Genomic DNA, 25,355 nt, shown 5'->3' on the forward strand with positions numbered 1-25,355 from the left:
TTAGGATTAGTGTTCCAACCCCTCCCACTTTTGTACAAAGCGTAAAAAAATCTTTTGCATAAGGACTTCCTGTCTTAGTGACATTACTTCTAGGGGCCTCACAGGGACAGGAAGTTAAATTGACTCAAAGTGATTGTAAAGTCTTGTTTTCTTTTTCTATAAAAATATCAAACATATGATACTTACCTGCCTTGTGCAGTGGTTTGGCACAGAGCAGCCCAGATCTTCCTCTTCTTGGGTCCCTCTTCTGTGCTCCTGGCCCCTCCTCCTTGTTGAGTGCCCCCACAGCAAGCAGCTTGCTATGGGGGCAACTGAACCGAGCTGCTGCTCCGTGTCTCCATTCAGACACAGAGCTGGGGTTCGGCCCTGCCTCTCTCACTCCTGATTGGCTAACTGACTTTGATTGACAGCAGCAGGAACCAATGGCGTCGCTGCTGTGTCTCAGTCAATCAGGAGGGATAATGCAGGACGGCAGAGGGGGGCTGCTGCACGCAGAAGGCTTTTTATCTTAATGCATATGCATTAAGATAAAAAAACTTCTGACTTTACAACCCCTTTAAAGCGCATGTAAACTCTAGCAACGAACGTCTCTTATTTGTTCCTTTTTATTTGTTGAACATAAAATTGAAAGCTTTTTGTTGATCCTGCCAGAAATCTAATGAGTTGGTAACTTACTTTGATTTCTGCCTCCTTTGACTACTATCAGTAAGCATTGTTCCCAGTTTTCTCTGTGAACTACAGAACACCTGGCAATATGTTATGAAGAAGAGGACGGAGTATTCTGTAGTACAGAGAGAGCTGTATACAATGCTTACTTATAGCAGTCAGCAAAAAGAGAAATGAATTTACCAGGTCATTAGATTTCTGGTAGGAAGTCTCCATAACCTCTCCATAACCTCCATAACCTGTTATGGAGAAAAGAAAAAAGGGGAGGTGTTCTCTGGTTCTCAAAGTGGATGTACACCCTCTACAACCACTTTTACCTGCAGGTAAGCCTATATAAGGCTTACCTGTAGGTGCTGGAAATATCTCCTAAACCTCCACAATTTAAGAGATATTTACAAAAAAGCATGCGCACTTTAGAAAGGGCAGATTGTGATGTTTCTAAAGGGGTCATGCTGTGCAGGAGTGACGTCACGCCACTCCGGCCAGTCACAGAGCCAGAGTTTGCAGCCTGGAAGGAAGAGTGGTGAAGATGGACAATCCCTACTACAGGCATACCTCACTTTTAAGTACACAATGGGGTTTATTTACTAAAGCCGGAAAGTACAAAATCAGGCTCACTTCTGCATAGAAACCAATGAGCGTCCAGGTTTTATTACCAAAGCTTAATAGAACAAGCTGGGGTTAGAAGTTCATTGGTTTCTATGCAGAAATTAGCCTGATTTTTGCACTTTCTCGCTTTGGTAAATAAATCCTATTGTGTACTTAAAAGTTGGGTATGCCTGTACTATGCAATGCATAGTAGACCATTATGCTTTACCTTTGCAGGGAAGTATAGAGGAAGTAAAACCCATCAGGGTTTACTTCCTCTTTAAATAGTTCCAGTCGTAGGGTGAAAATGCTACTTCTCCATAAATACAAGATAATTAGTGGGCATGGTCTCCTAGGATAGGAAGAGTGTTACTGGCAGGATCACCGGGTGAAAATAAAGCAAAAAATGCCTGAAAAATTAAGATGAATGCAGATACGACAACTAAGGAATGGTAAACTTATAATATATTACATTTTTATTCTAGGATATTTTACACTTTAAAGCCACACTCCAGGCTGCTGTTAAATGCAGTGCCCCTCCCCAGAACACTGCACGGGTTAATTTCTTGTTTTATCTATGGTATTGATTCGTAAAGTGGTTGTAAACCCTTACAACCAACTTTGACCTACAGGTAAGCCTAGATTAAGGCTTACCTGTAGGTCCAAGAAATATCTCCTAAACCTACACGGTTTAGGAGATATTTGCCGAAAGACAGGCACCGCAGTCAACGGCGATATGCCGCGAGTGGCGGCTCCCGTGCGCATGCGCGGGAGTGACGTCATCGCAGCTTCGCCGAATGAAAGCGGCGCAGCAGCGAGACCCACGGAGAAGATGGATGCGCCGGACTACAGGGGACAGCGGTGACTTCGCTGGCTCCTGTGTCAGGTAAGTGACACATAATGGACTACTATGCGATGCATAGTAGTCCATTATGCTTTACCTTTGCAGGGAATGAAAGAGGAAGTAAACCCATCAGGGTTTAATTCCTCTTTAAACTATGGCTCCTATGGATTATTTGTGGGGAGGTCCACTGCATGGGCATTATTTACACCATCAGTCCAAAGTTCAGCTTTTCATTTTAAACTCTGTCAGATTCAAACCCAGCAAAGCAGGCTGTATGAGTAGAACAGGTGGCATGTAAGTTGGAGTGTATTTTGTTTTCAGTAAAATATGTTACAGAATTTAATTTTACCAACAGTGAAACTGAAGGAGAGAAGTGTAAGAAAAATTCATTAATGGTCTAGCACTGGTTCACAAGTACAAAATCATCCAAGTCTGGATATCTGGAAACAATTTGAAAAGTATCACCTTCATAGAACAGGTGTAAATTGAAATATGGTGCTTTGTATAAATAGAACCATTTCACTTGTTTTCTTTCTCTTGCTCTTGCCACCTGTAATAGTTTTGAATAAAATGTGACGAAAGCAGCTGTGTGACTGTAATATATTAATATTATTAATTGAAAATTGAATTATGCTTACATGTTGCAGCACCGGTATGGTACTTTTTGCTGAAAAGCATATGTTGTATTTTATGTGACATACGCTTGTCATTAATTATTGCTAAATTACACTTAGTTGGTATTTTGGATAACCATATAAACAAAAAGCAGGTTTATATAAATGTATGTAAATAATTTTAATTCATAAATATGTAAAAGTTTAAGAAGCCTGTCCGTATTGAAGCTGAACTGCAGCTACATACGCTCACTGCCCACTTTATTAGGTACACCTTGCTAGTACCAGGTTGGACCCCCTTTTGCCTTCGGAACTGTCTTAATTATTTGTGGCATAGATTCAACAAGGTGCCGGAAACATTCCTCAGTGATTTGGTCCATATTGACATGATAGCATCATGCAGCTGCTGCAGATTTTTCGGTTGCACATCCATGATGCGAATCTCCCATTCCACCACATCACAAAGGGGCTCTATTGGATTGAGATCTGTGACTGTGGAGGCCATTGGAGTACAGAGACCTCATTGTCCTATTTAGAAACCAGTGGTGAGATGATTTGAGCTTTGTGACATGGTGCATTATCCTGCTGGAAGTAGCAATCAGAAGATGGGTACACTGTAGTCATAAAGGAATGGACATGGTCAGCAACAATACTCAGGTAGGCCGTGGTGTTTAAATGATGCTCAATTGGTACTAAGGGGCCCAAAGTCTGCCAAGAAGAATTATGTGTCCTATATAATTACACCACACCGTTGATACAAGGCACGATGGATCCATGCTTTCATGTTGTTTATGCCAAATTCTGACCCTACCATTTGAATGTCACAGCTGAAATCGAGACTCATCCGACCAGGCAGCGTTTGTCCAATCTTCTTTTGCACAATTTTGGTGAGTCTGCGCTAATTGTAGCCTCAGTTTCCTGTTCTTATCTGACAGGAGTGGCACTCGGTGTGGTCTTCTGCTGCCGTAGCCCATTCAAGGTTTGATGTGCTGTGTATTCAGAGATGGTATTCGGCATACCTTGGTTGTAACAAGTGCTTATTTGAGTTACTGTTGCTTTTCTATCATCTCAAACCAGTCTGCCCATTCTCCTCTGACCTCTGACATCATCAAGGCATTTTCATCTACACAACAGCAACTCGCTGGATATTTTCTCTTTTTCAGACCATTCTCTGTAAACCCTAGAGATGGTTGTACATGGAAATCCCAGTAGATCAGCAGTTTTTGAAATACTCAGACCAGCCCGTTGGTCCAACAACTATGCCACGTTCAAAGTCACCTAAATCCCCTTTCTTCCCCATTCTGATGTTTAAACTTCAGCAAGTTGTTTTCACCACATATAGATGCCTAAACGCATTGAGTTGCTGCCATGTAATTGGTTGATTAGCAATTTGTGTTACCATTCAATTGAATAGGTGTACCTAATAAAGTGGCCCGTGAGTGTATGTCAACCTGTTTTTTTAAAAATGACTAATACTTTAACCCATGGTTTCACAACAGCTGCCTACCTTAATCTTCAGTGTTGGAATGTAGGGGGGAACTACCTCAACACCCACATCCCATCCTGAGGACATTGACATTGGTCCTGCACTGATGAATTGCAGGAGAGATGACATTCAGGAGAAGGAGGACAACAAGACCAGCCAGTGACCAGCATGCAAAGAGGATTTAGCAGACCAATTATCAAAACTGGAACTGGGAACACAAAAGATCATATTAGTGTGTGTTAGTAAAGTTTAATAAAGATTACTTAGGAGCAGGGGAATGCAATATTGATGTTTTTTTGCTAGCCTTAGTTGAGCTTTAAGATATTTAAATGTGGTCTTGTGGTAAAAAACACAGCTGCAGTCCTATCCAATTATATCATAAAGAATATTGCCAAATGCTAATTGTAATCCACATGTAGCCTAAAATGATTAACAGCGCCGAGCAGTAAGAGGCAAAATTAGAAAACATTTTTGGTATTTCATTTTCTATACAGTTATGAGTACTTTTGTATAAATATTGATAAACATAATGTAAAATAACTCCTACACTTTATATTTGTGGGTGCTTATGTTTGCTGGTTCATGTATTGTATATAATGTGCAGCTTAGTAGTGAAGCATGAACCAATTTGAGTGAACCTGCATGCTATTTAGATTGCATCAATTAACTTGATGTGCAAAAAAAAATGTGAAGCATGCACCTTGCTAATATCGTAGTTCATTTTTGGGTTTTTCCCTGAAAAGTTTGTATATTTATGTAGCTAAAGTGGTATTGTGTTGCTGTGGGGCCAGGTTGATGCCACAGTAAATACCAGAATTTTACCTTTGGCAAGAGATTGTACTTGGCTACCATTGTCAGTTGGATTAACTGTATTTAACTTGAACTATCTGTTTTGTCTTCTGTCATTCTGCCTACCCAATACGTCTGCAAACACTATGTTACTGTCATGCACCCACAAGGCCAGAAGATCCATGTAATGTAAAAGATCTAGCAGCTGTGCCTGGGTTTATAAGACTCTAATTTCATAATTAATTATACTGCTGCACTCCCAGATAAATTTATTTTCAAAATCCATTCAGGGTAAGATAACAGATTCCCCTTAATAGGTCAAGCACTCCCTTCCGCATTTCTGATCACAAGACTTGCTTTGCTTTCATTACCCTGGCCCCTGTTCCTAGAGCCAAATCAAGAAGCTCTGTGAAGGATTTAAGTCAGATTGGTTGGAGCTTACACAAGACTGGCTTTCCTTCTCTGGCCCCCATGTGACAAAACTCAACCTTTGTGAGGAACGTAAATGAGTTACTTGCTCAGCCATACCCACTAGTATTGCATAACTCACTTGGCTCCAGCATGCAAGCTGCCACTGAGTACAATTGTAGCCAGGTACTAGGCTATGACAGTATGGAGAAGGATTAATTGGTCCCCATTTACCGCTCTCCTTCTTATGTGATATTAATTTGTACTGCATGACTCTCCTCCCAGGATTCCTGGCACACTGCACTAAAGTCTGTGGGTCAGCTTGACATAGCTTCTACCCATGCTGGCCAGAGGAGAGGAGAGGAACAAGCAAAAGGTCGGTAGCAAGTGCTAGTAGAAATAAGGACAGCTGCGGGTACGTAAAGGAACATGATATTGGCTGGAGAGAGCACAATAATCTGGCAAACAGGAAGTACAAAAGCATAGATTAAATAGGATGTTCATGGGAGAAGCAAGGATTCGAGGTTCACCAGAAACAAGGCACAAGACAAGATTATCCAACAAATCAGACAGGCTGCTGTCCAGCATTCCTGGTGGCTCAGCTAAAAGAGCTACCTCTGGATGCAGCAGAAGTCATGGGTTCAGATCCCAGTTCAGACACATCATCTTACTGCATGCAAGTTTAAACAAGTATCATAAGTGCAGAAACATTCATTTAAAGGGCCCCAACAATAGCCGATACATTTTTAGGACTGCCCTTTCACCCCAACATCTTGCGAGTTCCCTTCTTCCCCTTTACTGAGTGGGTTTAGGCCTAGCGTAGCTTCTATTTGTGCACACTGGCAGTATAGTCCCAGCAATTTCAAGCTTTATTGCTGTTCACTGTTATATTTTAGATGGTGCTGCTACTGTTTATGCTAACCCTGGTGTTACGTGTAATTTTATACTTAGCACTTACTGTTAGCCATTTTGTATGCTAATCTGTGTTACCACAATTGCCAATTTATTTGTATTTGCTTGGTCATCAACTTATTGATTCACAAATCATATATAGATTAATTTGGTTATAATGTCTTTTTAAAAGTACTTTATAAAAGTCCTTATCCTATTCTATGCCCTAATAAAATGAGAGTTGGCTGTTTTATTGCAAATTATAAATAAATAAAGGCATCTTTGCACTCTTCTACTCTTTGTTTTCTGTGCTCATTGAAGCGGCCTGTCCAAGAACTGCCTTACCAAAGCCAGGGAGCTCACTTGCAAACATTTTGAACTGTACAAATAAGCATTAAAATCCCAGTGCCTCTCAAATGTGTTTCTCTAGAGCCAAGCATACAAATGGGGCATCATTAGATATACTGATATGAGTACTGGTTATTTTATATATGTTGAAGAAGTGAATCAAATGAATATATCATGCCACCCATGTATACATGCTGCTAGAACAACTGCTATGTCTTGAAATATCTTTGGGTCATTAGGAGCCCTTGTGGCGTGAAAAGCTTTAAACTATCAAGTTTTAATACATGTAAATTAGTTGCAGAACAGACCTCTGAGCTTTCCCATGTACAATAAATTGTTACAGTAATGTAATATAAAATTATATACTTTACAGTTATATTATGTGCACAGATTGCACTAATATATGCACTGTACTCAAGGGGTCCTTTTGCATTCTTAATCAGGTGCAAGTGGCCATAAAAACATCCCCATAGTACAACCTGAACCATCATACAGGAAACAGTTGTTGTTTCAAAGGTGTTTAGGATGTTTAGGATGTTTAGGATGTTATTTACTGTGTGTTTAGGATGAATAGCTATGTGGACAGAGCATTTTACATAATATGCGTACGCCAGATTATGATGTGGCATTGAAAAAATGCTTTTAATCTAGTAAAAAAAACAAGGTTCTAATAATAATCTGATTGTAACTTGTTTTTTTTTTTCACAGATCAAACACCAACTCCAACTCGGTTCTTGAAAAACTGTGAGGAAGTGGGGTTATTCAATGAAATTGACTTGGAACAGGAGTTCAGAAGTGCACAAGAGGAAGAAAACACTAAAAGGGTAAGTGGTGTCATAAGTGTACATGTGCATAATCTGTGTAGCTGTAATACAAAGGATGCAGAATTATTTAATCTCTAAAATATCTGGATTAAATGTAACAGTAAATACATTTCTAACACTGTACCTCAAGTGTCTTACATAGTTCTTAAATGTATACATTCTTTGAGCCATGCTTCCCAAAGTAGCCATGCGTAGGTCACAGTGGAAGAAAGCTAAAATGTAAGGGAACAGTATGGTACTCAAATCTCATTTTTTATTAAAATCTGAAATGATAAAACAAAAAATAATCTGCTTCAGATTATTCATATTTATTCTGTGATAGATCACTGGCTATCTAGTGGGGATGCATTTCAGTGGAGAACCTTTCATGTTTGGGCATTTGTCTGAATGTTCAGGAAATGTACAGAAATGCCCCCTGGGACATTTGGGGCAATGGTCACACCAGACAAAGTAGAAAGTATAATAAAATGCAAATTTATTAATATATAAAAAATAGTATACAAGACAATACAATAAAAACAAATAGTATAGCCCATACAATACAGAACTGATATCTTATGATTGATATCGGCAGAGGATGCAAAACCGCAGGCAATTAAAAGGAGATCTCAGCATGTTTCGAAATGTATCAAATTCCTTCTTCAGGGGTTGATCCAAAAGTACTGTATTGTCTAAAGGTACAATAATAACATTATCAATATAAATTCACAAAAGTGTATAGTGTATATATAACAACAAAGCGATTATAGATAACATCATGGCATAGCTCAACATGAAATGGAATTAGAATCCAAACATACTTACAAGCATGGCTATACTTGATCTAAGTCACAAACTGGTTCATATGATACTTCAAAAGTGCCTCACCGCTTTCACATTACCCCATGAGTGGAATGGTGCAAGAGAGGGGCAGGTAGATGGTATCCCCTTAATTAAAGATAGTAATAAATAAAGATTTCTATACTTATTTCTATCTTTAATTGAGGGGACACAGTTATTAGACCATACACTATTTACTCTTCAGGACCGTCTCCTTCCCATGCGATCCTCGTGAGTGCTTCACTGACGCTGGTGCCTCTTGGTCTCCCCCTCTTGATGTTACGACATTTGTCTTGGTTCAGGGTTATTATTTACCTGCCCCTTTTCTGCACCATTCCACTCATGGGGTAATGTGAATGCGGTGGGGCACTTTTGAAGCATCATATGAACCAGTTTGTAACTTAGATCAAGTATAGCCATGCTTGTAAGTATGTTTGGATTCTGATTATGTTTCCTGTTCGGCTATGCTATGCTGTTATCTGTAATCCCTTTGTTGATATATATACTCTATATGCTTTTGTGAATTTATATTGATAATGTTATTATTGCACCTTTAGACAATAAAGTGCTTTTGGATCATCCCCTGAAGAAAGAATTTGATACATTCCAAAACATGTTGGGATCTCCTTTCTAATTGCACGCAGTTTTGCATCCTCCTCTGAGATCAATTGTACACATAAGATATCGGTTCTGTGTTGTATGGCTTATACACTTTGCTTTTATCATATTGTCTTGTATACTATTTCTATGCAGTAAAAAATGTTTGCCACTATCCCTGCTCCTTTGTGTACATTCCAGAAGACAACTCCAAATTGGTGTCATTAGTATGTGGTAGTCAGCAGGCGTGGACATGTCAGCATGCTTTTTGTTCCGGGTCAGTGGGCATTGTTCATTATGATTCACATGAATCTGCATCTCTGGACAATGTGATTAACGATGGATTTACATAGTGAAAACTATACAGCATATGTCAATAAAATCTGGTAAAAAGATGGGTTTTAAATGTGTGGAATAAATACAGACTGATAAATTCAGGCAGTATATTTGATTATCCTGACCAGTCTATAAGAATCCAGATGGCATTGTTAAAAATAACAAGGCATGTATTGCCTGGACTAATGTTCTGTGCAAAATAGAAACGTTTAGTTTAGAATAATGTTTTTAATCTTGCTACAGGTGGTTAATATATAGCTCTCGTAGGACCACTGGGAACAAACATGAACACGTGCATTGGTTTTCATTCACCCATGCCTTTGCATGCTAAAAGTAAGCCTGTAACTGGAACATGTTACATGCTTTGTAATTAGAACCACATTGGTGCAGACTTCTAGAGCCAGTGCAGCTTCATTTTAATTTCAGGTATTCATTTCCATTATGCTCAACTGTGCTCTCAAAGTGTGTCTATGGATGATTGAACCTTTCTGTAAATCATTATTTGACAGAGGAGGGCTTATTACAGTAAAACTGCTTAGTATGACATTGGGGGGTAATTTACTAAAGGGAAATCCACTTTGCACTGCAAGTGCACTTGAAAGTTAAGTTGCTGTAGATCTGAGGGGGACATGCAAGGAAAATAAAAAACAGCATTTTAGGTTGCACATGATTGGATGATAAAATCAGCAGAGCTTCCACTCATTTCAGATCTGCCCGTTAGATTTAGAGCGACTGCACTTCCAAGTGCACTTGCAGTGCAAATTGGATTTGTCTTTCGTAAATAACCCCCTTTGTGTTGCAGAGAAAATTTAGTTTGTTACTAGACGTTACTAGACTGTGATATGCCTTAAAACGTTTAGGGAGTTTTTTTCAATGATTCTATCTGTCTATCTATCTGCAAAATGTACATGACTACAAAATGCAATACAATTTAAAATAAACAAACAATTAAAAGGATGTCCCTTAAAGGCTAAGTTCACCTTTTGAAAAAAATAATAAATGCACATTTTTTTGCAGAAAAATGTGAATGAATGACACACACGGCTTTGTAGGCAGAGCCCCGCACAGCCACGCTATTTGCAAATTGTGACAGTGGATGCAGGGCGAGGATCCCCTGTCTACTGGTACAGGGAGGGGTGACTGGAGGAGGAGGGTGCAGATGCTAGATCATGATACATGTTCCATCCTAAAATGGGTGGAATATGTAACATGTTCCAAAGATGAACTTATCCTTTAACTATATTTTTCTGCTTTCTTTCAAAAAGGAAAAAAAAATCTCCACTTGCAGTAGCCAAGACAAACCTTAACTTTACCTGTTCACTCAAAGCACCCAACTTTATCTTTATTACGTATTGTCATTCTGACGCTTTAGCTGTCCTTCATATAACCCAAACACCTAACCTACTCACAAAAATTCAACCTTTCACTTGGCACTTAACCTTAACCAAAAGGCTTACCCTAAAGTTAAATTATATCTTTAGACATAACTTTTTTCAGTTTTGGAGAGTGTAGGAAATGGTTAGAGCTTTTGTCAAGGTTTTTATTGCTAGGTTCTAGGAGAATCATGGGGCACTTAACTGTATGTAAAATTACAGATGTGAAATAAAAACAGTGAAAAAATACCATGCCTGATTAACACCTCATACACATATTTTAAACATTTTAAAGTAACAAAGCTTCACAAAGTGCTTTGAAGGGATTGCAGTGCTTTTTTATTACTGCAAAACACAAGTGATGGGAAATACAACATTTTACAGTGATCATCACAAATGGGATCACCTGTTTTGGTGTTAATTATGCCTTAGCCCCCCGTTCACATCGGTGCGATTTGAAATGCGATTTGACAGGTCAAATCGAAGCATATTGCTGGCAAAAGGAGCGACCCAATTGGTGTGACGCCGACTTTGTGGCACAGCACCGATTTCCAAAAGTAGTTCCTGCGCTACTTTTGGCAACTTCAGGGGCGATTTCAAGTCACCCCTGAAGTCGGACTGAAATGCGGCTTTTGAAGTTATGTGAGTTCAGAAGAACTCACACGATTTCAAAGCTGTGTTCAGTGTGAACGAGGGCTTAGGGGATTTTCTCTCACTTTTGAAAGACTTCTTCTAAATTATTGATGTGTCTACTTGATGGGTCAGAGGCAGTGAAAACAAAATAGTTGACAGGGATTTAAACCATTCCCTACTCTACCCAAAACCCAAAAAATTACTATAGCTACACTTTAGCTCTTATCACTTCAAGAAGAAGTAAACTCTGTTTTTTTTTGTTTTGTTTTTAACCTGTAAAGTAAAGGCATAATGTATTGCATACTAGCACATTATGTTACACTTACCTGCAAACAAAGCCCTCTTCGTCCCGGCTGGAGGCCGCCTCCATCCCGTCTTCCTTCCAGGGCCGTGGACTCCGTCTGTGAGACTGGCCGGAGCCGAGTGACGTCACTCCCACATGCATGTGGGAGCCACCGGTCATGGCATAGGCTCCTGAAGAAATGGCACAGGTCGCCGTTCCTTCAGAGTGTTTGTGCTGATGAAATCATCAGTGCAGTGTACAGTAGATATCTCCTAAACGGCGCATGTTTAGGAGGTATTTACAGTACCTGTAGGTAAGTCTTATTGTAGACTTACCTGAAGGTACAAAAAATACCTGAAGGTTTACTTCCTCTTTAACCACTTACAGACCGGACCATTTTGCTGGTCAAAGACCAGACCACTTTTTGCTATTCGGCACTGCGTCGCTTTAACTGACAATTGCGCGGTCATGCGACGTGGCTCCCAAACAAAATTGACGTCCTTTTTTTTCCCACAAATAGAGCTTTCTTTTGGTGGTATTTGATCACCTCTGCGGTTTTTATTTTTTGCGCTATAAACAAAAATAGAGCGACAATTTTGAAAAAAACGCATTATTTTTTACTTTTTGTTATAATAAATATCCCCCAAAAATATATAAAAAAAACATTTTTTTCCCTCAGTTTAGGCCGATACGTATTCTTCTACATATTTTTGGTAAAAAAAATCGCAATAAGCGATTATTGATTGGTTTGCGCAAAAGTTATAGCGTTTACAAAATAGGGATAGTTTTATAGCATTTCTATTAATAATTTTTTATTATTTTTTTTTTACTAGTAATGGTGGCGATCAGCGATTTTTATTGTGACTGCGACATTGTGGGGGACCCATCGGACATTTTTGACACATTTTTGGGACCATTGTCATTTATACAGTAATCACTGCTATATAAATGCAGTGATTCCTGTGTAAATGACACTGGCAGTGAAAGGGTTAACCAGTGGGTGGCAGTGTAGGGGTTAAGTGTTCCTAGGGGTGTGTTACTAACTGTGGGGGGGCTGGGCTTTCATTTAGTGAACACTGATCTCTGCTCCAATCACATGGAGCAGAGATCAGCGTCACTAGTTGCTAGGCAGAATGGAGAAATGCTGTTTACACGGCATTTCCTCCATTCAGCCGTCCCGTGAGACGATCGCGGGTATGCCCGCGGCGATCGAGTCCGCGGGTCCCGCGACCGGACTCACGGGGGTCCCGACCAGCGCGGGAGCGCACCGCCGGCGGCGCGCTCCCGATGGCAGGGCGGCATTGAAGATTGGACGTACCTGTACGCCAATATGCCTGCCCGTGCCATTCTGTCAACGTACATCGTCGTGCGCTGGTTGGGAACCGGTTAATATAACCCTAACGCTTAAGCCTATTCCTCCCCCAAGTCCTGCTCCACCGTTAACCTAGTTACACTTGAAAAAAAAAAAATATTCTGATAAATGGCATCTGGATTCTTTCACTTAAAGTTAGGCTTAGGAACCTTGTGTTTGGTAGAGAACAGGGTAGAGATACAGGCAGTGGACCTTTTTTACTAAAGTGTAAATGAAAAAAAAAAAAAAAAGATTGCCATGTAGAGCCAAAACAATCTATATCGTCTGTTTTATATACTTTACTTATACTTTTACTTCCCAACACAGACAAATATGTTTAAGAAATGCTCACAAACATTTTTATCCTTATCTATATACATCTTGCTTTAGAGGTTGCATAGATAGCATGTGAAGTCTTAAGTAATGGGTTATGTTTTTATATTTTCCCTACTAGCATTGTAAGAAATTGTAAGAAATTTGCAAGGTGTTGAATTTGCGTATAAACTTCAGCAGGTGGCTCCTATATCTACTACATATCTTGGGCTTTAAAATGAAGTAGACTTTTCACTATATGTTTTGTAAGAAATGAGTACAGTGCATTATAATTGTTGTGGGAATATCATTTTGTACTATCTTTGTAATTACCCATACCAGCTAATGGTGGCAATGGCATCAGTTGAGTAAACAAACGTTTAAACATGGCCACTACACTCTCTTGCATATTTTCCTTGACCATATTTGCTCTTTAGATGAAAGTCCCTAATGAACTGAAAGCATTATTATTATATAGTGCTGATCTTCCTGAGGAAAAATATGCTTCATACAGCTCGGAAATCAGTCAAGGTCATGGAATAGTGAATAGAATTTCCTCTTCTATTCAGATTAGGAAACCATGACTGTCCAATGTGCTCGCCAGGATTAAATAGGAAATAGCTTGAGGTAGAGCGGCTCTTTTTCTCATCAGAGAACATGATAAGACTGATGGATGTGAAGTGCTTATTTGAAGTTTGGTATTGTAACTGTGACATCAAGGTTTTCTCTTGGCACAAATAGTTTTAGGCAGCACAGCAGCCATATTCATATCCTGGTCATCAAACAATGAAAACTGAAAGAGAATCAAGCAAAAGTATTAATATGTTGGAATACAGAACTATTTCAGAACTTAAAGTGGTTGTAAACCCTTACATATACCCAGTAAAGTGACTGAAATAAATTCTCCTATGTAAGTTGTACCTGTCTTTCTGCAGCCCTCTCTTCTCTACAACTGTTCAAAGTGCTGAATTATAAAGGTCGTCTTAGCCCTTGTACACACATTCCGACAACAAAATCTGTCGGATTTTGTCCGACGGATTTTGTCCGAAACCGGTGTTGCATACACACGGTCGGACAAAGTTGTCGGAAAATCCGATCGTTCGGAACGTGATGACGTTATTTTGTTACGACGGGGCTAAGTTCAGGCTAGTAGCCTATAGCTTTGGTTTAGGAATTTGATCTAAGCATGTGTGGCACTTTGTCCGATCGGAATTCTCTACAAACGATTGGAAAAAGTCAGATCAGATCATGTTGTCGGAAAATTTTATAGCCCAGCTCTAAAACTTTGTCGGTCGGATATTCCGACGGAAACAGTCCGATGGAGTCCACACACTGTCGTATTATCCGACAACACGGTCAGATCGGACATTTTCTGTCGCAATGTCCGACCGTGTGTACAAGAGTTCAGAAAAAAATGGAGAGCTAAAGTTACACTCTGCAGAGCTCAGTGAAGAGAGCTTCTGAGAGCTGATTGGAGATACAGTGGTGTGAAAAAGTGTTTGCCCCCTTCCTCATTTCCTGTTCCTTTGCATGTTTGTCACACTTAAGTGTTTCGGAACATCAAACCAATTTAAACAATAGTCAAGGACAACACAAGTAAACACAAAATACAATTTGTAAATGAAGGTGTTTATTATTAAAGGTGAAAAAAAATCCAAACCATCATGGCCCTGTGTGAAAAAGTGATTGCCCCCCTTGTTAAAACATACTATAACTGTGGTTGTCCACACCTGAGTTCAATTTCTCTAGCCACACCCAGGCCTGATTATTGCCACACCTGTTCACAATCAAGGCATCACTTAAATAGGAGCTGCTTGACACAGTAAGGTCCACCAGAAGATCCTTAAAAGCTACACATCATGCCGAGACCCAAAGAAATTCAGGAACAATTGAGAAAGAAAGTAATTGAGATCTATCAGTCTGGAAAGGGTTATAAAGCCATTTCCAAAGCTTTGGGAATCCAGCGAACCACAGTGAGGGCCATTATCCACAAATGGCGAAGACATGGAACAGTGGTGAACCTTCCCAGGAGTGGCCGGCCGCCCAAAATTACCCCAAGAGCGCAGCGACGACTCATCCAAGAGGTCACAAAAAACCCCACAACAACGTCCAAGGAACTGCAGGCCTCACTTGCCTCAGTTAAGGTCAGAGTTCATGCCTCCACCATCAGGAAAAGACTGGGCAAAAATGGCCTGCATGGCAGAGTTCCAAGAAGAAAACCACTGCTGAGCAAAAAGAACATCAAAGCTCGTCTCAATTTCTCCACAACACATCTTGATGATCCCCAAGACTTTTGGGACAACATTCTGTGGACCGATGAGACAAAAGAGGAACTCTTTGGAAGGTGTGTGTCCAAGTATATCTGGCGTAGAAGGAACACTGCATTTCATAAAAAGAACATTATACCAACAGTAAAATATGGTGGTGGTAGTGTGATGGTCTGGGGCTGTTTTGCTGCTTCAGGACCTGGAAGACTTGCCGTGATAAAAGGAACTATGAATTCTGCTGTCTACCAAGAGATCCTGAAGGAGAATGTCCGACCATCTGTTCGTGTACTCAAGCTGAAACGAACTTGGGTTCTGCAGCAGGACAATGATCCTAAATACACCAGCAAGTCCACCACCGAATGGCTGAAGAAAAACAAAATGAAGACTTTGGAGTGGCCTAGCCGAAGTCCTGACCTGAATCCTATTGAGATGTTGTGGTATGACCTTAAAAAGGCCGTTCATGCTCGAAAACCCTCTAATGTAACTGAATTAGGACAATTCTGCAAAGATGAGTGGGCCAAAATTCCTCCAGGACGCTGTAAAAGCCTCATTGCACGTTATCGCAAACGCTTGGTTGCAGTTGTTGCTGCTAAGGGTGGCCCAACCAGTTATTAGGTTTAGGGGGCAATCACTTTTTCACACAGGGCCATGATGGTTTGGATTTTTTTTCACCTTTAATAATAAACGCCTTCATTTACAAATTGCATTTTGTGTTTACTTGTGTTGTCCTTGACTATTGTTTAAATTGGTTTGATGTTCCGAAACACTTAAGTGTGACAAACATGCAAAGGAACAGGAAATGAGGAAGGGGGCAAACACTTTTTCACACCACTGTAAGTGACACTCCCCCCTCCACACAGCACGCAGGAACATAGCTGAGGCTGTCAATCTGCTGGAGATTCCTCCCCTATCACCATTTTTCTCTTGGTGTTAGGAAAACTTTTCAGCAGTGATTCATGCTGCTAACAGACAGAAATAACATATTGTGCTCTTAATTGAGACAAGTACACACTATAGAGGAGTATGCTTTGTTCATATTTCATGTCTGAGTTTTACAACCACTTTAAAGTTCATGTACATTTTTACTTTATTTGAAATAGAGTGGCTTTGTGATAGAGCCTTGTCACTTTTTATTGCTTTCCTAGAGATTTGTCCTCACTTCCGGTCACAGGGGAAAGCTTTCCAGCAGGGACACAAGCAACATTAAAAACATATTTTTTATTCACATGAAGAAGGGTTAAACCCATTCCAGTGACCACATAGAAAGTGAGGAGAATCAAATTAGTAGAGAATACACACAGCATAAAAAACTGTTAGGTGCTCTGATCTTTTCCTACTCTTTCTGTGTCATAATAGTTCTTTTTTTTATCTTTGTTAGTGAGATTCTCCTTTCTTCCTGTCTCAGCGACCACACATAAAGTCAAAAGAAATCTCTCCACTGTGGTCACAGACATTAAGGGGTTGATTTACTAAAATTAGAGAGTGAAAAATATGATGCAGTTGTCCATGGTAGCCAATCAGTTTCTATTTTCAGCTTGTACAGTTAATTTTTGACAAAAAAAAAAAAAAATGGAAGCTGATTGGTTTCTATGGAGAGCTGCACCAGATTTTGCACTCTCCAGTTTTAGTAAATCAACTCCTAATGTTCTGACCCTTCCCTACTCTATTCAAAACCAACAGAATTTTTTTTGTCTATTATGCAAACTATATTTCTCTGGCAACATAAATATCCAGGATGCAAGTTTCAAATGAACTATATTCATCCAAGGCATAGTCAGTTCTTTTTATAATTTGTATGGTCCATGAAGTTAAAGTAACATTAAAGGTTCTTCTTTTCCTTTAAAATAACAATCATATCATACTTACCTGCTCTGTGCAATGGTTCTGCACAGAGCGGCCTCTTCTTCTAGGATCCCCCACCGGCACTCCTGGCTTCTCTTCTTATGCCAGTGTCCTCATAGGAAGCTGCCCTGTGGGAGCACTCATGCGGGTTCGCTGCTGAGACACCTTGTCTGCGTCCATTAACACAGACTGGGCAGCTTGACTCCACCCCCTGCTCCCTCATATCAGAATTTGATTGACAACAGCGGGTGCCAATGGCTCCCACTGCTATCAGTCTGTGCAGTGAGGAGGGACAAAGCCGGAAGTGCATTAGGGTAAAAAAAAACTAAAGCTTTACAGTCACTTTAATAGTTCTATTTACAGATGTGGCACGAACAAGCCCTGGCAAGTGAATTCATTTTGATTCTCCCTATTCCCTTAATTATATTCCTTCATCTAAACTTCAGCTTTTGAAGGATTTCCAACATCCAATAAACATAACATGTACTGCAATTGCATCCAACAGCGTCCCTCATACTTCTAAATGGTTTTCTTATAAACATCAACAACATGTGCATAATGTCAGCTGAGAAAGTGTTGGAAAAGTTAGGTGAATTAACTCTCCAACATCAGAAACTGCAATATCGGTTCTAAATGTACCAATCTATTTTAACCACTTCAGTACCGGAAACTTTCACTCCCTTCCTGTCCAGGCCCCTTTTTAGTTTCCAGCACTGTCACACTTTGCCAATTACTCAGTCATGCAACACAGTAACCAAAAAACATTTTTATCATTTTTTGAGACAGATATTTCTTTTGGTGGTATTTGATCACCAAAAAAAAGATTCTGAATGCTAAAACATATTCCGCTACATTTTCTTGGTAAAAATAACCAAAATCTGTGTATATTATTCAGTGTTTGCGAAAGTTATAGAGTCTACAGGCTGTGGTATATATAACTGAAAAATGACCAATCCTGATGTACTGATGTCCCATCTCATTTCTTGAGGCCCTAAAATGCCAGGAAAACCCCTTTTTGCAAAGTAGACACCCCAAGGTACAGTATTTAGTAAGCCCTTGTGCACACGGTCGGACATTCTGACAACCAAATCCGTTGGATTTTGTCCGACGGATTTTGTCCGAAACTGTTGCATACACAGGGTTGGACAAAGTTGTGGGAAAATCTGATTTTACATAACGTGATGACTTTATTTTGTTACGACGGGACTACATTCAGGCTAGTAGCCAATAGCTTTGGTCTAGGAATTTGATCTGAGCATGCGTTCCACTTTGTCCATCGGAGTAGGCTACACATGATCGGAGTATGTCTGATCGGAGCATTTTGTCGGAAAATTTTACGGACAAGTTGGAAAACAGTCCGATGGAGACCACACACAGTCGGATTATCCGACAAAACGGTCCGATAGGACACATTCCGTCGGAATCTCCGACCGTGTGTACAAGGGCTAAGAGGCATTGAGTTTTTTAAAGTTTTAATTTTTTTGACACATTTTTTTGTAAAATTAAGAAGCTAAATAAAATAATAAATATTGTATTGTTATTGGTATGACAGTGATCAGGGACACTGACTGCCAACAGTATGCAAAACATTATTTTTTTTTTAAACCTTTTTTTACATTATGCCACCAGCAGTTGTGTTACCATATATTGCTCAGGGAAGATGATCAAGATTTTTTTTTACACTATGTTTGCTTATTACAGTGATGATCACTGCATAAGCCATTATTTTTACATTTGGAATGGCATCCATTCATTTGTCATTGTGTACTATTGTGATAGCTGTGTTTGGTCAGAGCTATCACATGGTACAACAGGTCCACTGTAAATTGGCCCTGTAGTATATGATTAATGTGACCAATCACTGAATACACAATGGCTATGAATGACAAGCCTTTGTTTACAATTGATATGTGATCAAATTGATTAGTCATAGTGATCACATGGTACCAGGGCCATGCTCAGAGGCCCAGCACACTGATCTGTGTTCCTCTGTGACACAGCAGGTCACAGATTGCACCGCTGTGTGCCCCATAGAGTGTGCACAAGACACACGACTATGAGGATGCCATTTGATGTCCTCCTGGAATCGCAGTGGTCCTGCCAAGACATTTTTATTACTATAGGCTGGATGGGAGGTAGTTAATATTATAGAAAAAAGAATGAAACAATTTCATTGATTTACTAAAGGCAAACAAGCTGTTCACTTTGCAAGACATTTTTACTTTGCAAATTTATTTTCCCTTACCTTGTTAAATGTGGTGAAAATTCATCTTGAAATCAATACTCAACCATGTACAAATAATTTAAAAAAATACATATTTATGCTTACACATAATTGAATGATGGAAGTCAGTAGAGATTCACTTCATTTACAAAGCTAAGGGAAATTTTCCTTGCAAAGCTAACAACCAATTTGACTGTAGTAATTGAACTCCAATAAAATAAAGCCACATAAAAAATAAAAAAAATAGTAATGAATCACCCACATTATAAAGCCACATCTAAAATAGCTAATGATTAAAAGGAAAAAAATAAATAAAATGCCTAATTGTACTAAGGATCTGAACTGTGCAATTAAAATATATAGTCATTTTGTATTGCATGAACCAGCAAACCAGCTTATTTCTCTGAAATACAGAAATATAATTTACTTTTGGGATAGATGATGAATAGCAGATTGTACAGATAAAATGCAGTACTGTATTTTGTATAAGAATAAGAGGAATACGATAGAATAAGAAGAGAATAAGAAGTAGTAGTGATTTCAAGGTGAGGATCATGAGCTGCATAAATGGAATGAGCTGACTGTTAATGCCTCTAAGTCATATATTAACCACTTCAGCCCCAGAAGAATTTACCCCCTTCCTGACCAGAGCACTTTTTGCGATTCGGCACTGCGTTGCTTTAACTGACAATTGCGCGGAGAGACAGAACAGACGTGTGTAGCTTATTGGCACATTCTTGTTTTTATTTTATTTGTATTTCTTTTTTCTTCCTTAATCTTCTCTTCCTCTTTTTTTCTTTTCTCCCAATAAGTTTAATTGGATAGTGTACAAGCTTCCTTATCTCACTATACAGTAGTCTATGGAAAACAAATAACGACGGTCGAAAATTGCATGCATGAGCAATAGTTGTCTACAATCCCTTATAGTGTGGATTGACTACTTGTAATGCCATAATGAATATGAATTTATTTATTACTTTCCTTCTTTTTCATTACCTGTATGTCAGTATTACTGAAATATTTCAATAGAAATCATTGGAAAAGAGTTGTAATGAAAAGCTGATCATGGACAGGGTAAGCAGTAGTAAATAACTGGGCATGTAAAGCAACCATGCCACTATACAGAAGTTCCCAAGAACGTATCTACTTGTAAAAGAAGAGTATACATTCTCATCCTTAATGTTGCCCATGCTGCTAAACACTGCTTTGATGGAATGGTCTCCAAAAATCCACAGGGAAACTGCTACTTCAGTTATGTGGAGGTCTGCAGGAATAATCAGTGAGAGTTGTGGGGTTGATTGAAACTTTCAGAAGTGTTGGTTTACCTGCAGACTTTGGAGAAACATGTTTCAGTGGAGTGGCATTCAGCAAAACAGTTAGTCTGAATAGTGGGCATACATTTGAAGGTACTATATATAGGTTTCACAGAGTAATTTTTTTTTTTAAATCTGTTATTAGTTCTTACAGAAATTTGTTTATTTTATTATTATACATGATTTATATAGTGCCAACAGTTTACGCAGTGCTTTACAATATAGAGGAGGACAGCACAATTACAGTACAGTTCAATACAGAAGGGATAGGAGGGCCCTGCTTGTAGAGCTTACATTCTAAAGGGAGGGGGTGTTGGTACAAAAGGTAATAGATGCAGGGAATGATTTGATGGGGGGTGGCTCGGGGACAGTTGTTAGGTGGGTGTGGGATAGGCTTCCCTGAATACCGTATATACTCGAGTATAAGCCGAGATTTTCAGCCTCTTTTTTGAGGCTGAAAGTGCCCCCCTCGGCTTATACTCGAGTCATCGCCGTCTGCCTGCTCGATCAGCGTGTCGAGCAGACAGACGGCGGACATTCTACTATTCAAAAGCCGCGCCTCCGTCTGTGATAGGCGGAACACTCAATTTCCCAGCAGTCAGTGGTCCGCCTATAACGGACATCCGCTCATCCTCATACTACGGATGAGGATGAGAGGATGTCCGTGATAGGCGGACCACAGACTGCTGGGAAATTGAGTGTTCCGCCTATCACAGACGGAGGCGCGGCTTTTGAACAGAGGAATGGCCGCCGAGGCGCCGACGAAGAGCGGCGATCCTGGCATGGCAGAAGGACGGAGGCTAGGCACGGGACGACGGAGGCACGGGACGACGGAGGCACGGGACGACGGAGGCACGGGACAGAGGCTCGGGACGGAGGCTCGGGACACAGGTAGGCTGGACACACAAGGCTGCACGGACACACACACACAGGGATGGATGGAGACACACACAGGGATGGATGGAGACACACACAGGGATGGATGGAGACACACACAGGGATGGATGGACGGACACACACAGGGATGGACGGACACACACAGGGATGGACGGACACACACAGGGATGGACGGACACACAGGGATGGACAGGCATGTCTCACCCTCGGCTTATACACGAGTTAATAAGTTTCCCAGTTTTTTTGGGGTAAATTGGGGGCCTCGGCTTATATTCGGGTCGGCCTATACTCGAGTATATACGGTAGGTGTTTTCACGGATCTCCTAAAGGTGGACAGGTTAAGTGCTGATTGGATATAGTGGTGCAGGGAGTTCCAGAGGATGGGAGAGGCTCTGGAGAAGTCCTGAAGGCGAGCATAAGAGGAGGTAACAAGAGAGTTAGAGAGCAGGAGGACCTGGGAGGAGCAGAGGGGACGATTTGGGCGATATCTGCAGATGAGGTTGGTGATGTAGCTGGGGGCGATGTTGTGGATGGTCTTGTATGTTGTGGTTAGCATTTTGAATTTTATACGGTGGGGTAAGGGAAGCCAGTGAAGGGATTGGCAGAGAGGGGCAGCAGTCAATTAGTGAGGTGTATTAGTCTAGCAGCAGCATTCATAATAGACTGAATAGGGGATAGCCTGAGTAAGGGTAGGCCATTAAGGAGAGAGTTGCAGTAGTCAAGGTGGGAAATAATCAAAGAGTGAATAAGTTGTTTTGTGGTGTCATTAGTCAGGAAGGGTCGAATTTTAACGGAATTTAAGGGAATCGGTGTTTAAGGGAAAAGCTTTAAAAAATATCAGACAGTAAAATTATTTAAAAAGCGATTACCATAGAATGAGTACAGCATGGAGAAGTGTAGAAGAAGAGACGAGGATGTAGCTAATGGAATGTGACAGTTGGAGGTGATTCATTGACAGATATAAGGATACAGGTGGAGTGGCAGGTTGAAAATAAAAGAAGAGAAATGTAAGTCGGGGCTGAATTATGAGTTGCAGTAAGCCTGCTCAATTGTAAAAGCAGTAACCATTAGTACAGGAACTGCGGCAGCTGAAAGAGCATAGAACTGGAACTCTGGAACTATACTAAAGATTTTTTTATCCCCCTTTAAGACAGATGATGAAAGCTGCATAAATCAGAATACCGAACTCAATGTGTAGCACAGAAACAAAACAACCAGAAAAGTATGGAATAAATAAAGGGTATACATTCAAGAAGGATACAGGGAGAATTACATTAAAATGAAAGACACGTGTTCTCAGTCGCTTAGAACTAATAAACGGAGAAACTCGTAAAACTATAAAGTTGTATGGTTAATGTAATAACACTGTGCTGAACATGCCTGGTAACTGCGATGGAAAACCAATGTCTCATTTTAGCTGTGGTGATAGTTTAACACTGAAGAAGGAGATATATTTTTGATAGTTCTGACTGTAACTGGATACAGTGTGAAAATGATGAGCGTGGATTAGATCTGTTATATCACAAGCAAGAATGTCAGTGCAACTGTATGTAAAATGTCCAGAAGTCAAAACTTACTGCTGGCATTTGGAAAATTGTCAAACAAGTGTATTAGAGTAAACTAGGTACGGGCGAATAGTGTCGTTACGAATCAAAATTCTGCCAAAATGATCATTATTTGGAGATTTGAATGTATTAGAAATTCTAAATTTCAGTGAATCCAAAATAAGTTATAAAGAAACAATTGTCTGAATTAAAATCTGAAAATGAATTTGAATTTAAAAATGAATAGAAAAGAATAGAACAGAATAGAATAGAAAATAAAATGTTAGAATAGAATAGAACAGGATAGAATAAAATAGCATATAATAGAAAATAATACGATAGAATAAAACAAAATAGAATAGAATAAAATAGAAGAATAGAAAAAAAAGGAATAAAATAGAATAGAAAATAATAACACAGAGTAGAATAGAATAAAACAGAATATAATAGGATAAACAGAATAGAATAGAATAAAATTAAACTAAACAGAATAGAATATGTTTTGGTCCATTCTATTCCTTTATTTTCTATTCTATTCCATTCTTTTACTTTATATTCTATTATATTTTATTCCTTTATTTTCTATTCTATTCAGTTTTTTTATTCCATTCTACTCTTTTCTATCCTAGTCTATGAAGTAGCCTAAGCAGGAATCATCATCTTATTTCACTTTTATACCTTACTGTATGTATTGCAACATGTTTCCGATTCAAATTCATTTTGGAATTCAATTAGAAAATAGCGAATATACAAAACTAATGCCGAAAACGAATCATTCTAACATAATGAATTTGATGAAAAGGAATTCTAAACAAAATGAAATGAATTTCTTTATTCTTTATTACATCTTTGGTGTATACATTAAATGTTGATGAATACCAATCTATTATCTGGTTCAAATCAGGCTTAGTTAGTCATTCTAACCTTTGCTGGTGAAATCAGAGGTCATGGTCAAAACAAACAGCTTACTACACCACCTGGAACAGTTATATGATGTACACCAGGGCTCAAGTCCTGCGGGAACGTATGGGAACGGAGTTCCTGCACTTTTTCCACAACAGGAACTCAGTTCCCGTTAGCAGCCGTGTTCTGCAAGACTTTGAAGTATGTGAGCTGTGTGGTATGTGCTACAGCAGCAGCTGCCGACACAGCTCGCAATAGTAAGTGCCGCACACCTGACCATTCAGGCATTACCAGTAGGGGGCCCCATGACAGCTTCTGCTTCGATCTACCTGTCAATCACAGCTAGCTGATGGGTAGATCAGGTCCCTGCTGCTAAGAGATTGCATATAGTCAGACCTCTCGTGATGCGCTCCTCCTTGCCGGCCCCTCCTGATTTTCTGTCTCATCCCCCCCCAGTCTCCTGCATACTTGCTTGCTCTGTGTGTCCCGCTGAATCCCGCCTCCTCTATCTTCAGTGCCATATGATGAGAGAACCCAGAGGAGGAGCACAGCTATTCTGCTCGCAGGACATGCAGGGAGAGAGGTGAGCTGAGGGAGGAACATCAGTTTGGGGTGGTAAGCTGTGCACAATACCTGGCAAAGTTTAATGCCAGGAGGGAAGTTTATGTGGAAACATGTGAAGGGTTGGAATAGCAGCGAGTGTGTGTTGAAGCCCTGCAGAGTTTGCAGCCCCCCAAGCTAACATACATCTCCTAAGCAGGAACACATCACTATCTTCCCAAGTATTCTGTTCAGATAATGTGCAGTTAATTTATGACCTTTCCGTTTAACCCTGTGTTATCCAAACCCTGTTCAATGAAAAGTGTAAACTCACCACATAAACACTCTATATACAAAATAACATTCCCCAATAAAGATCAGAGCATGATGTTCACATTTGCATGGAAGCACAATTGAATGAATGCTGATTATTCAGAGAATTACCATATTTATGTTTATTGAGGATTGCTTTTTTTTTATGTACTAACAGTTAAGCTTCATACACACACTATACGAAAATTGGATAAAAAATAACACTTTTGAAGCGTTCGTGCATATGAATGTATCATTTTTTTTTTTGGTGGGCGAGTGGATCTCGGGTGGGAGTTCCCACACTTTTTTCCCCAGGACTTGACCCCTGATGTACACAATGTTATTACAATT

General features: G+C 39.8%; 1 protein-coding gene across 2 annotated transcripts in view; it reads left to right on the forward strand.

The window, feature by feature from the left end:
* Positions 1-25,355, forward strand: part of CREB5 (cAMP responsive element binding protein 5) — a 612,896-nt gene that overhangs the window by 158,346 nt on the left and 429,195 nt on the right. For both annotated transcript variants that reach the window (XM_077491353.1, XM_077491354.1), the window contains exon 4: positions 7,343-7,458. In XM_077491353.1, coding sequence (XP_077347479.1) covers positions 7,343-7,458 — 116 coding nt within the window. The remainder of the gene's footprint in view (positions 1-7,342; positions 7,459-25,355) is intronic.

Source organism: Lithobates pipiens, unplaced genomic scaffold (genome assembly GCF_037356315.1).
Source record: "Lithobates pipiens isolate NorthernLeopardFrog02 unplaced genomic scaffold, aLitPip1_a1.2 Scaffold_19, whole genome shotgun sequence".
Lineage (NCBI taxonomy): Eukaryota > Metazoa > Chordata > Amphibia > Anura > Ranidae > Lithobates > Lithobates pipiens.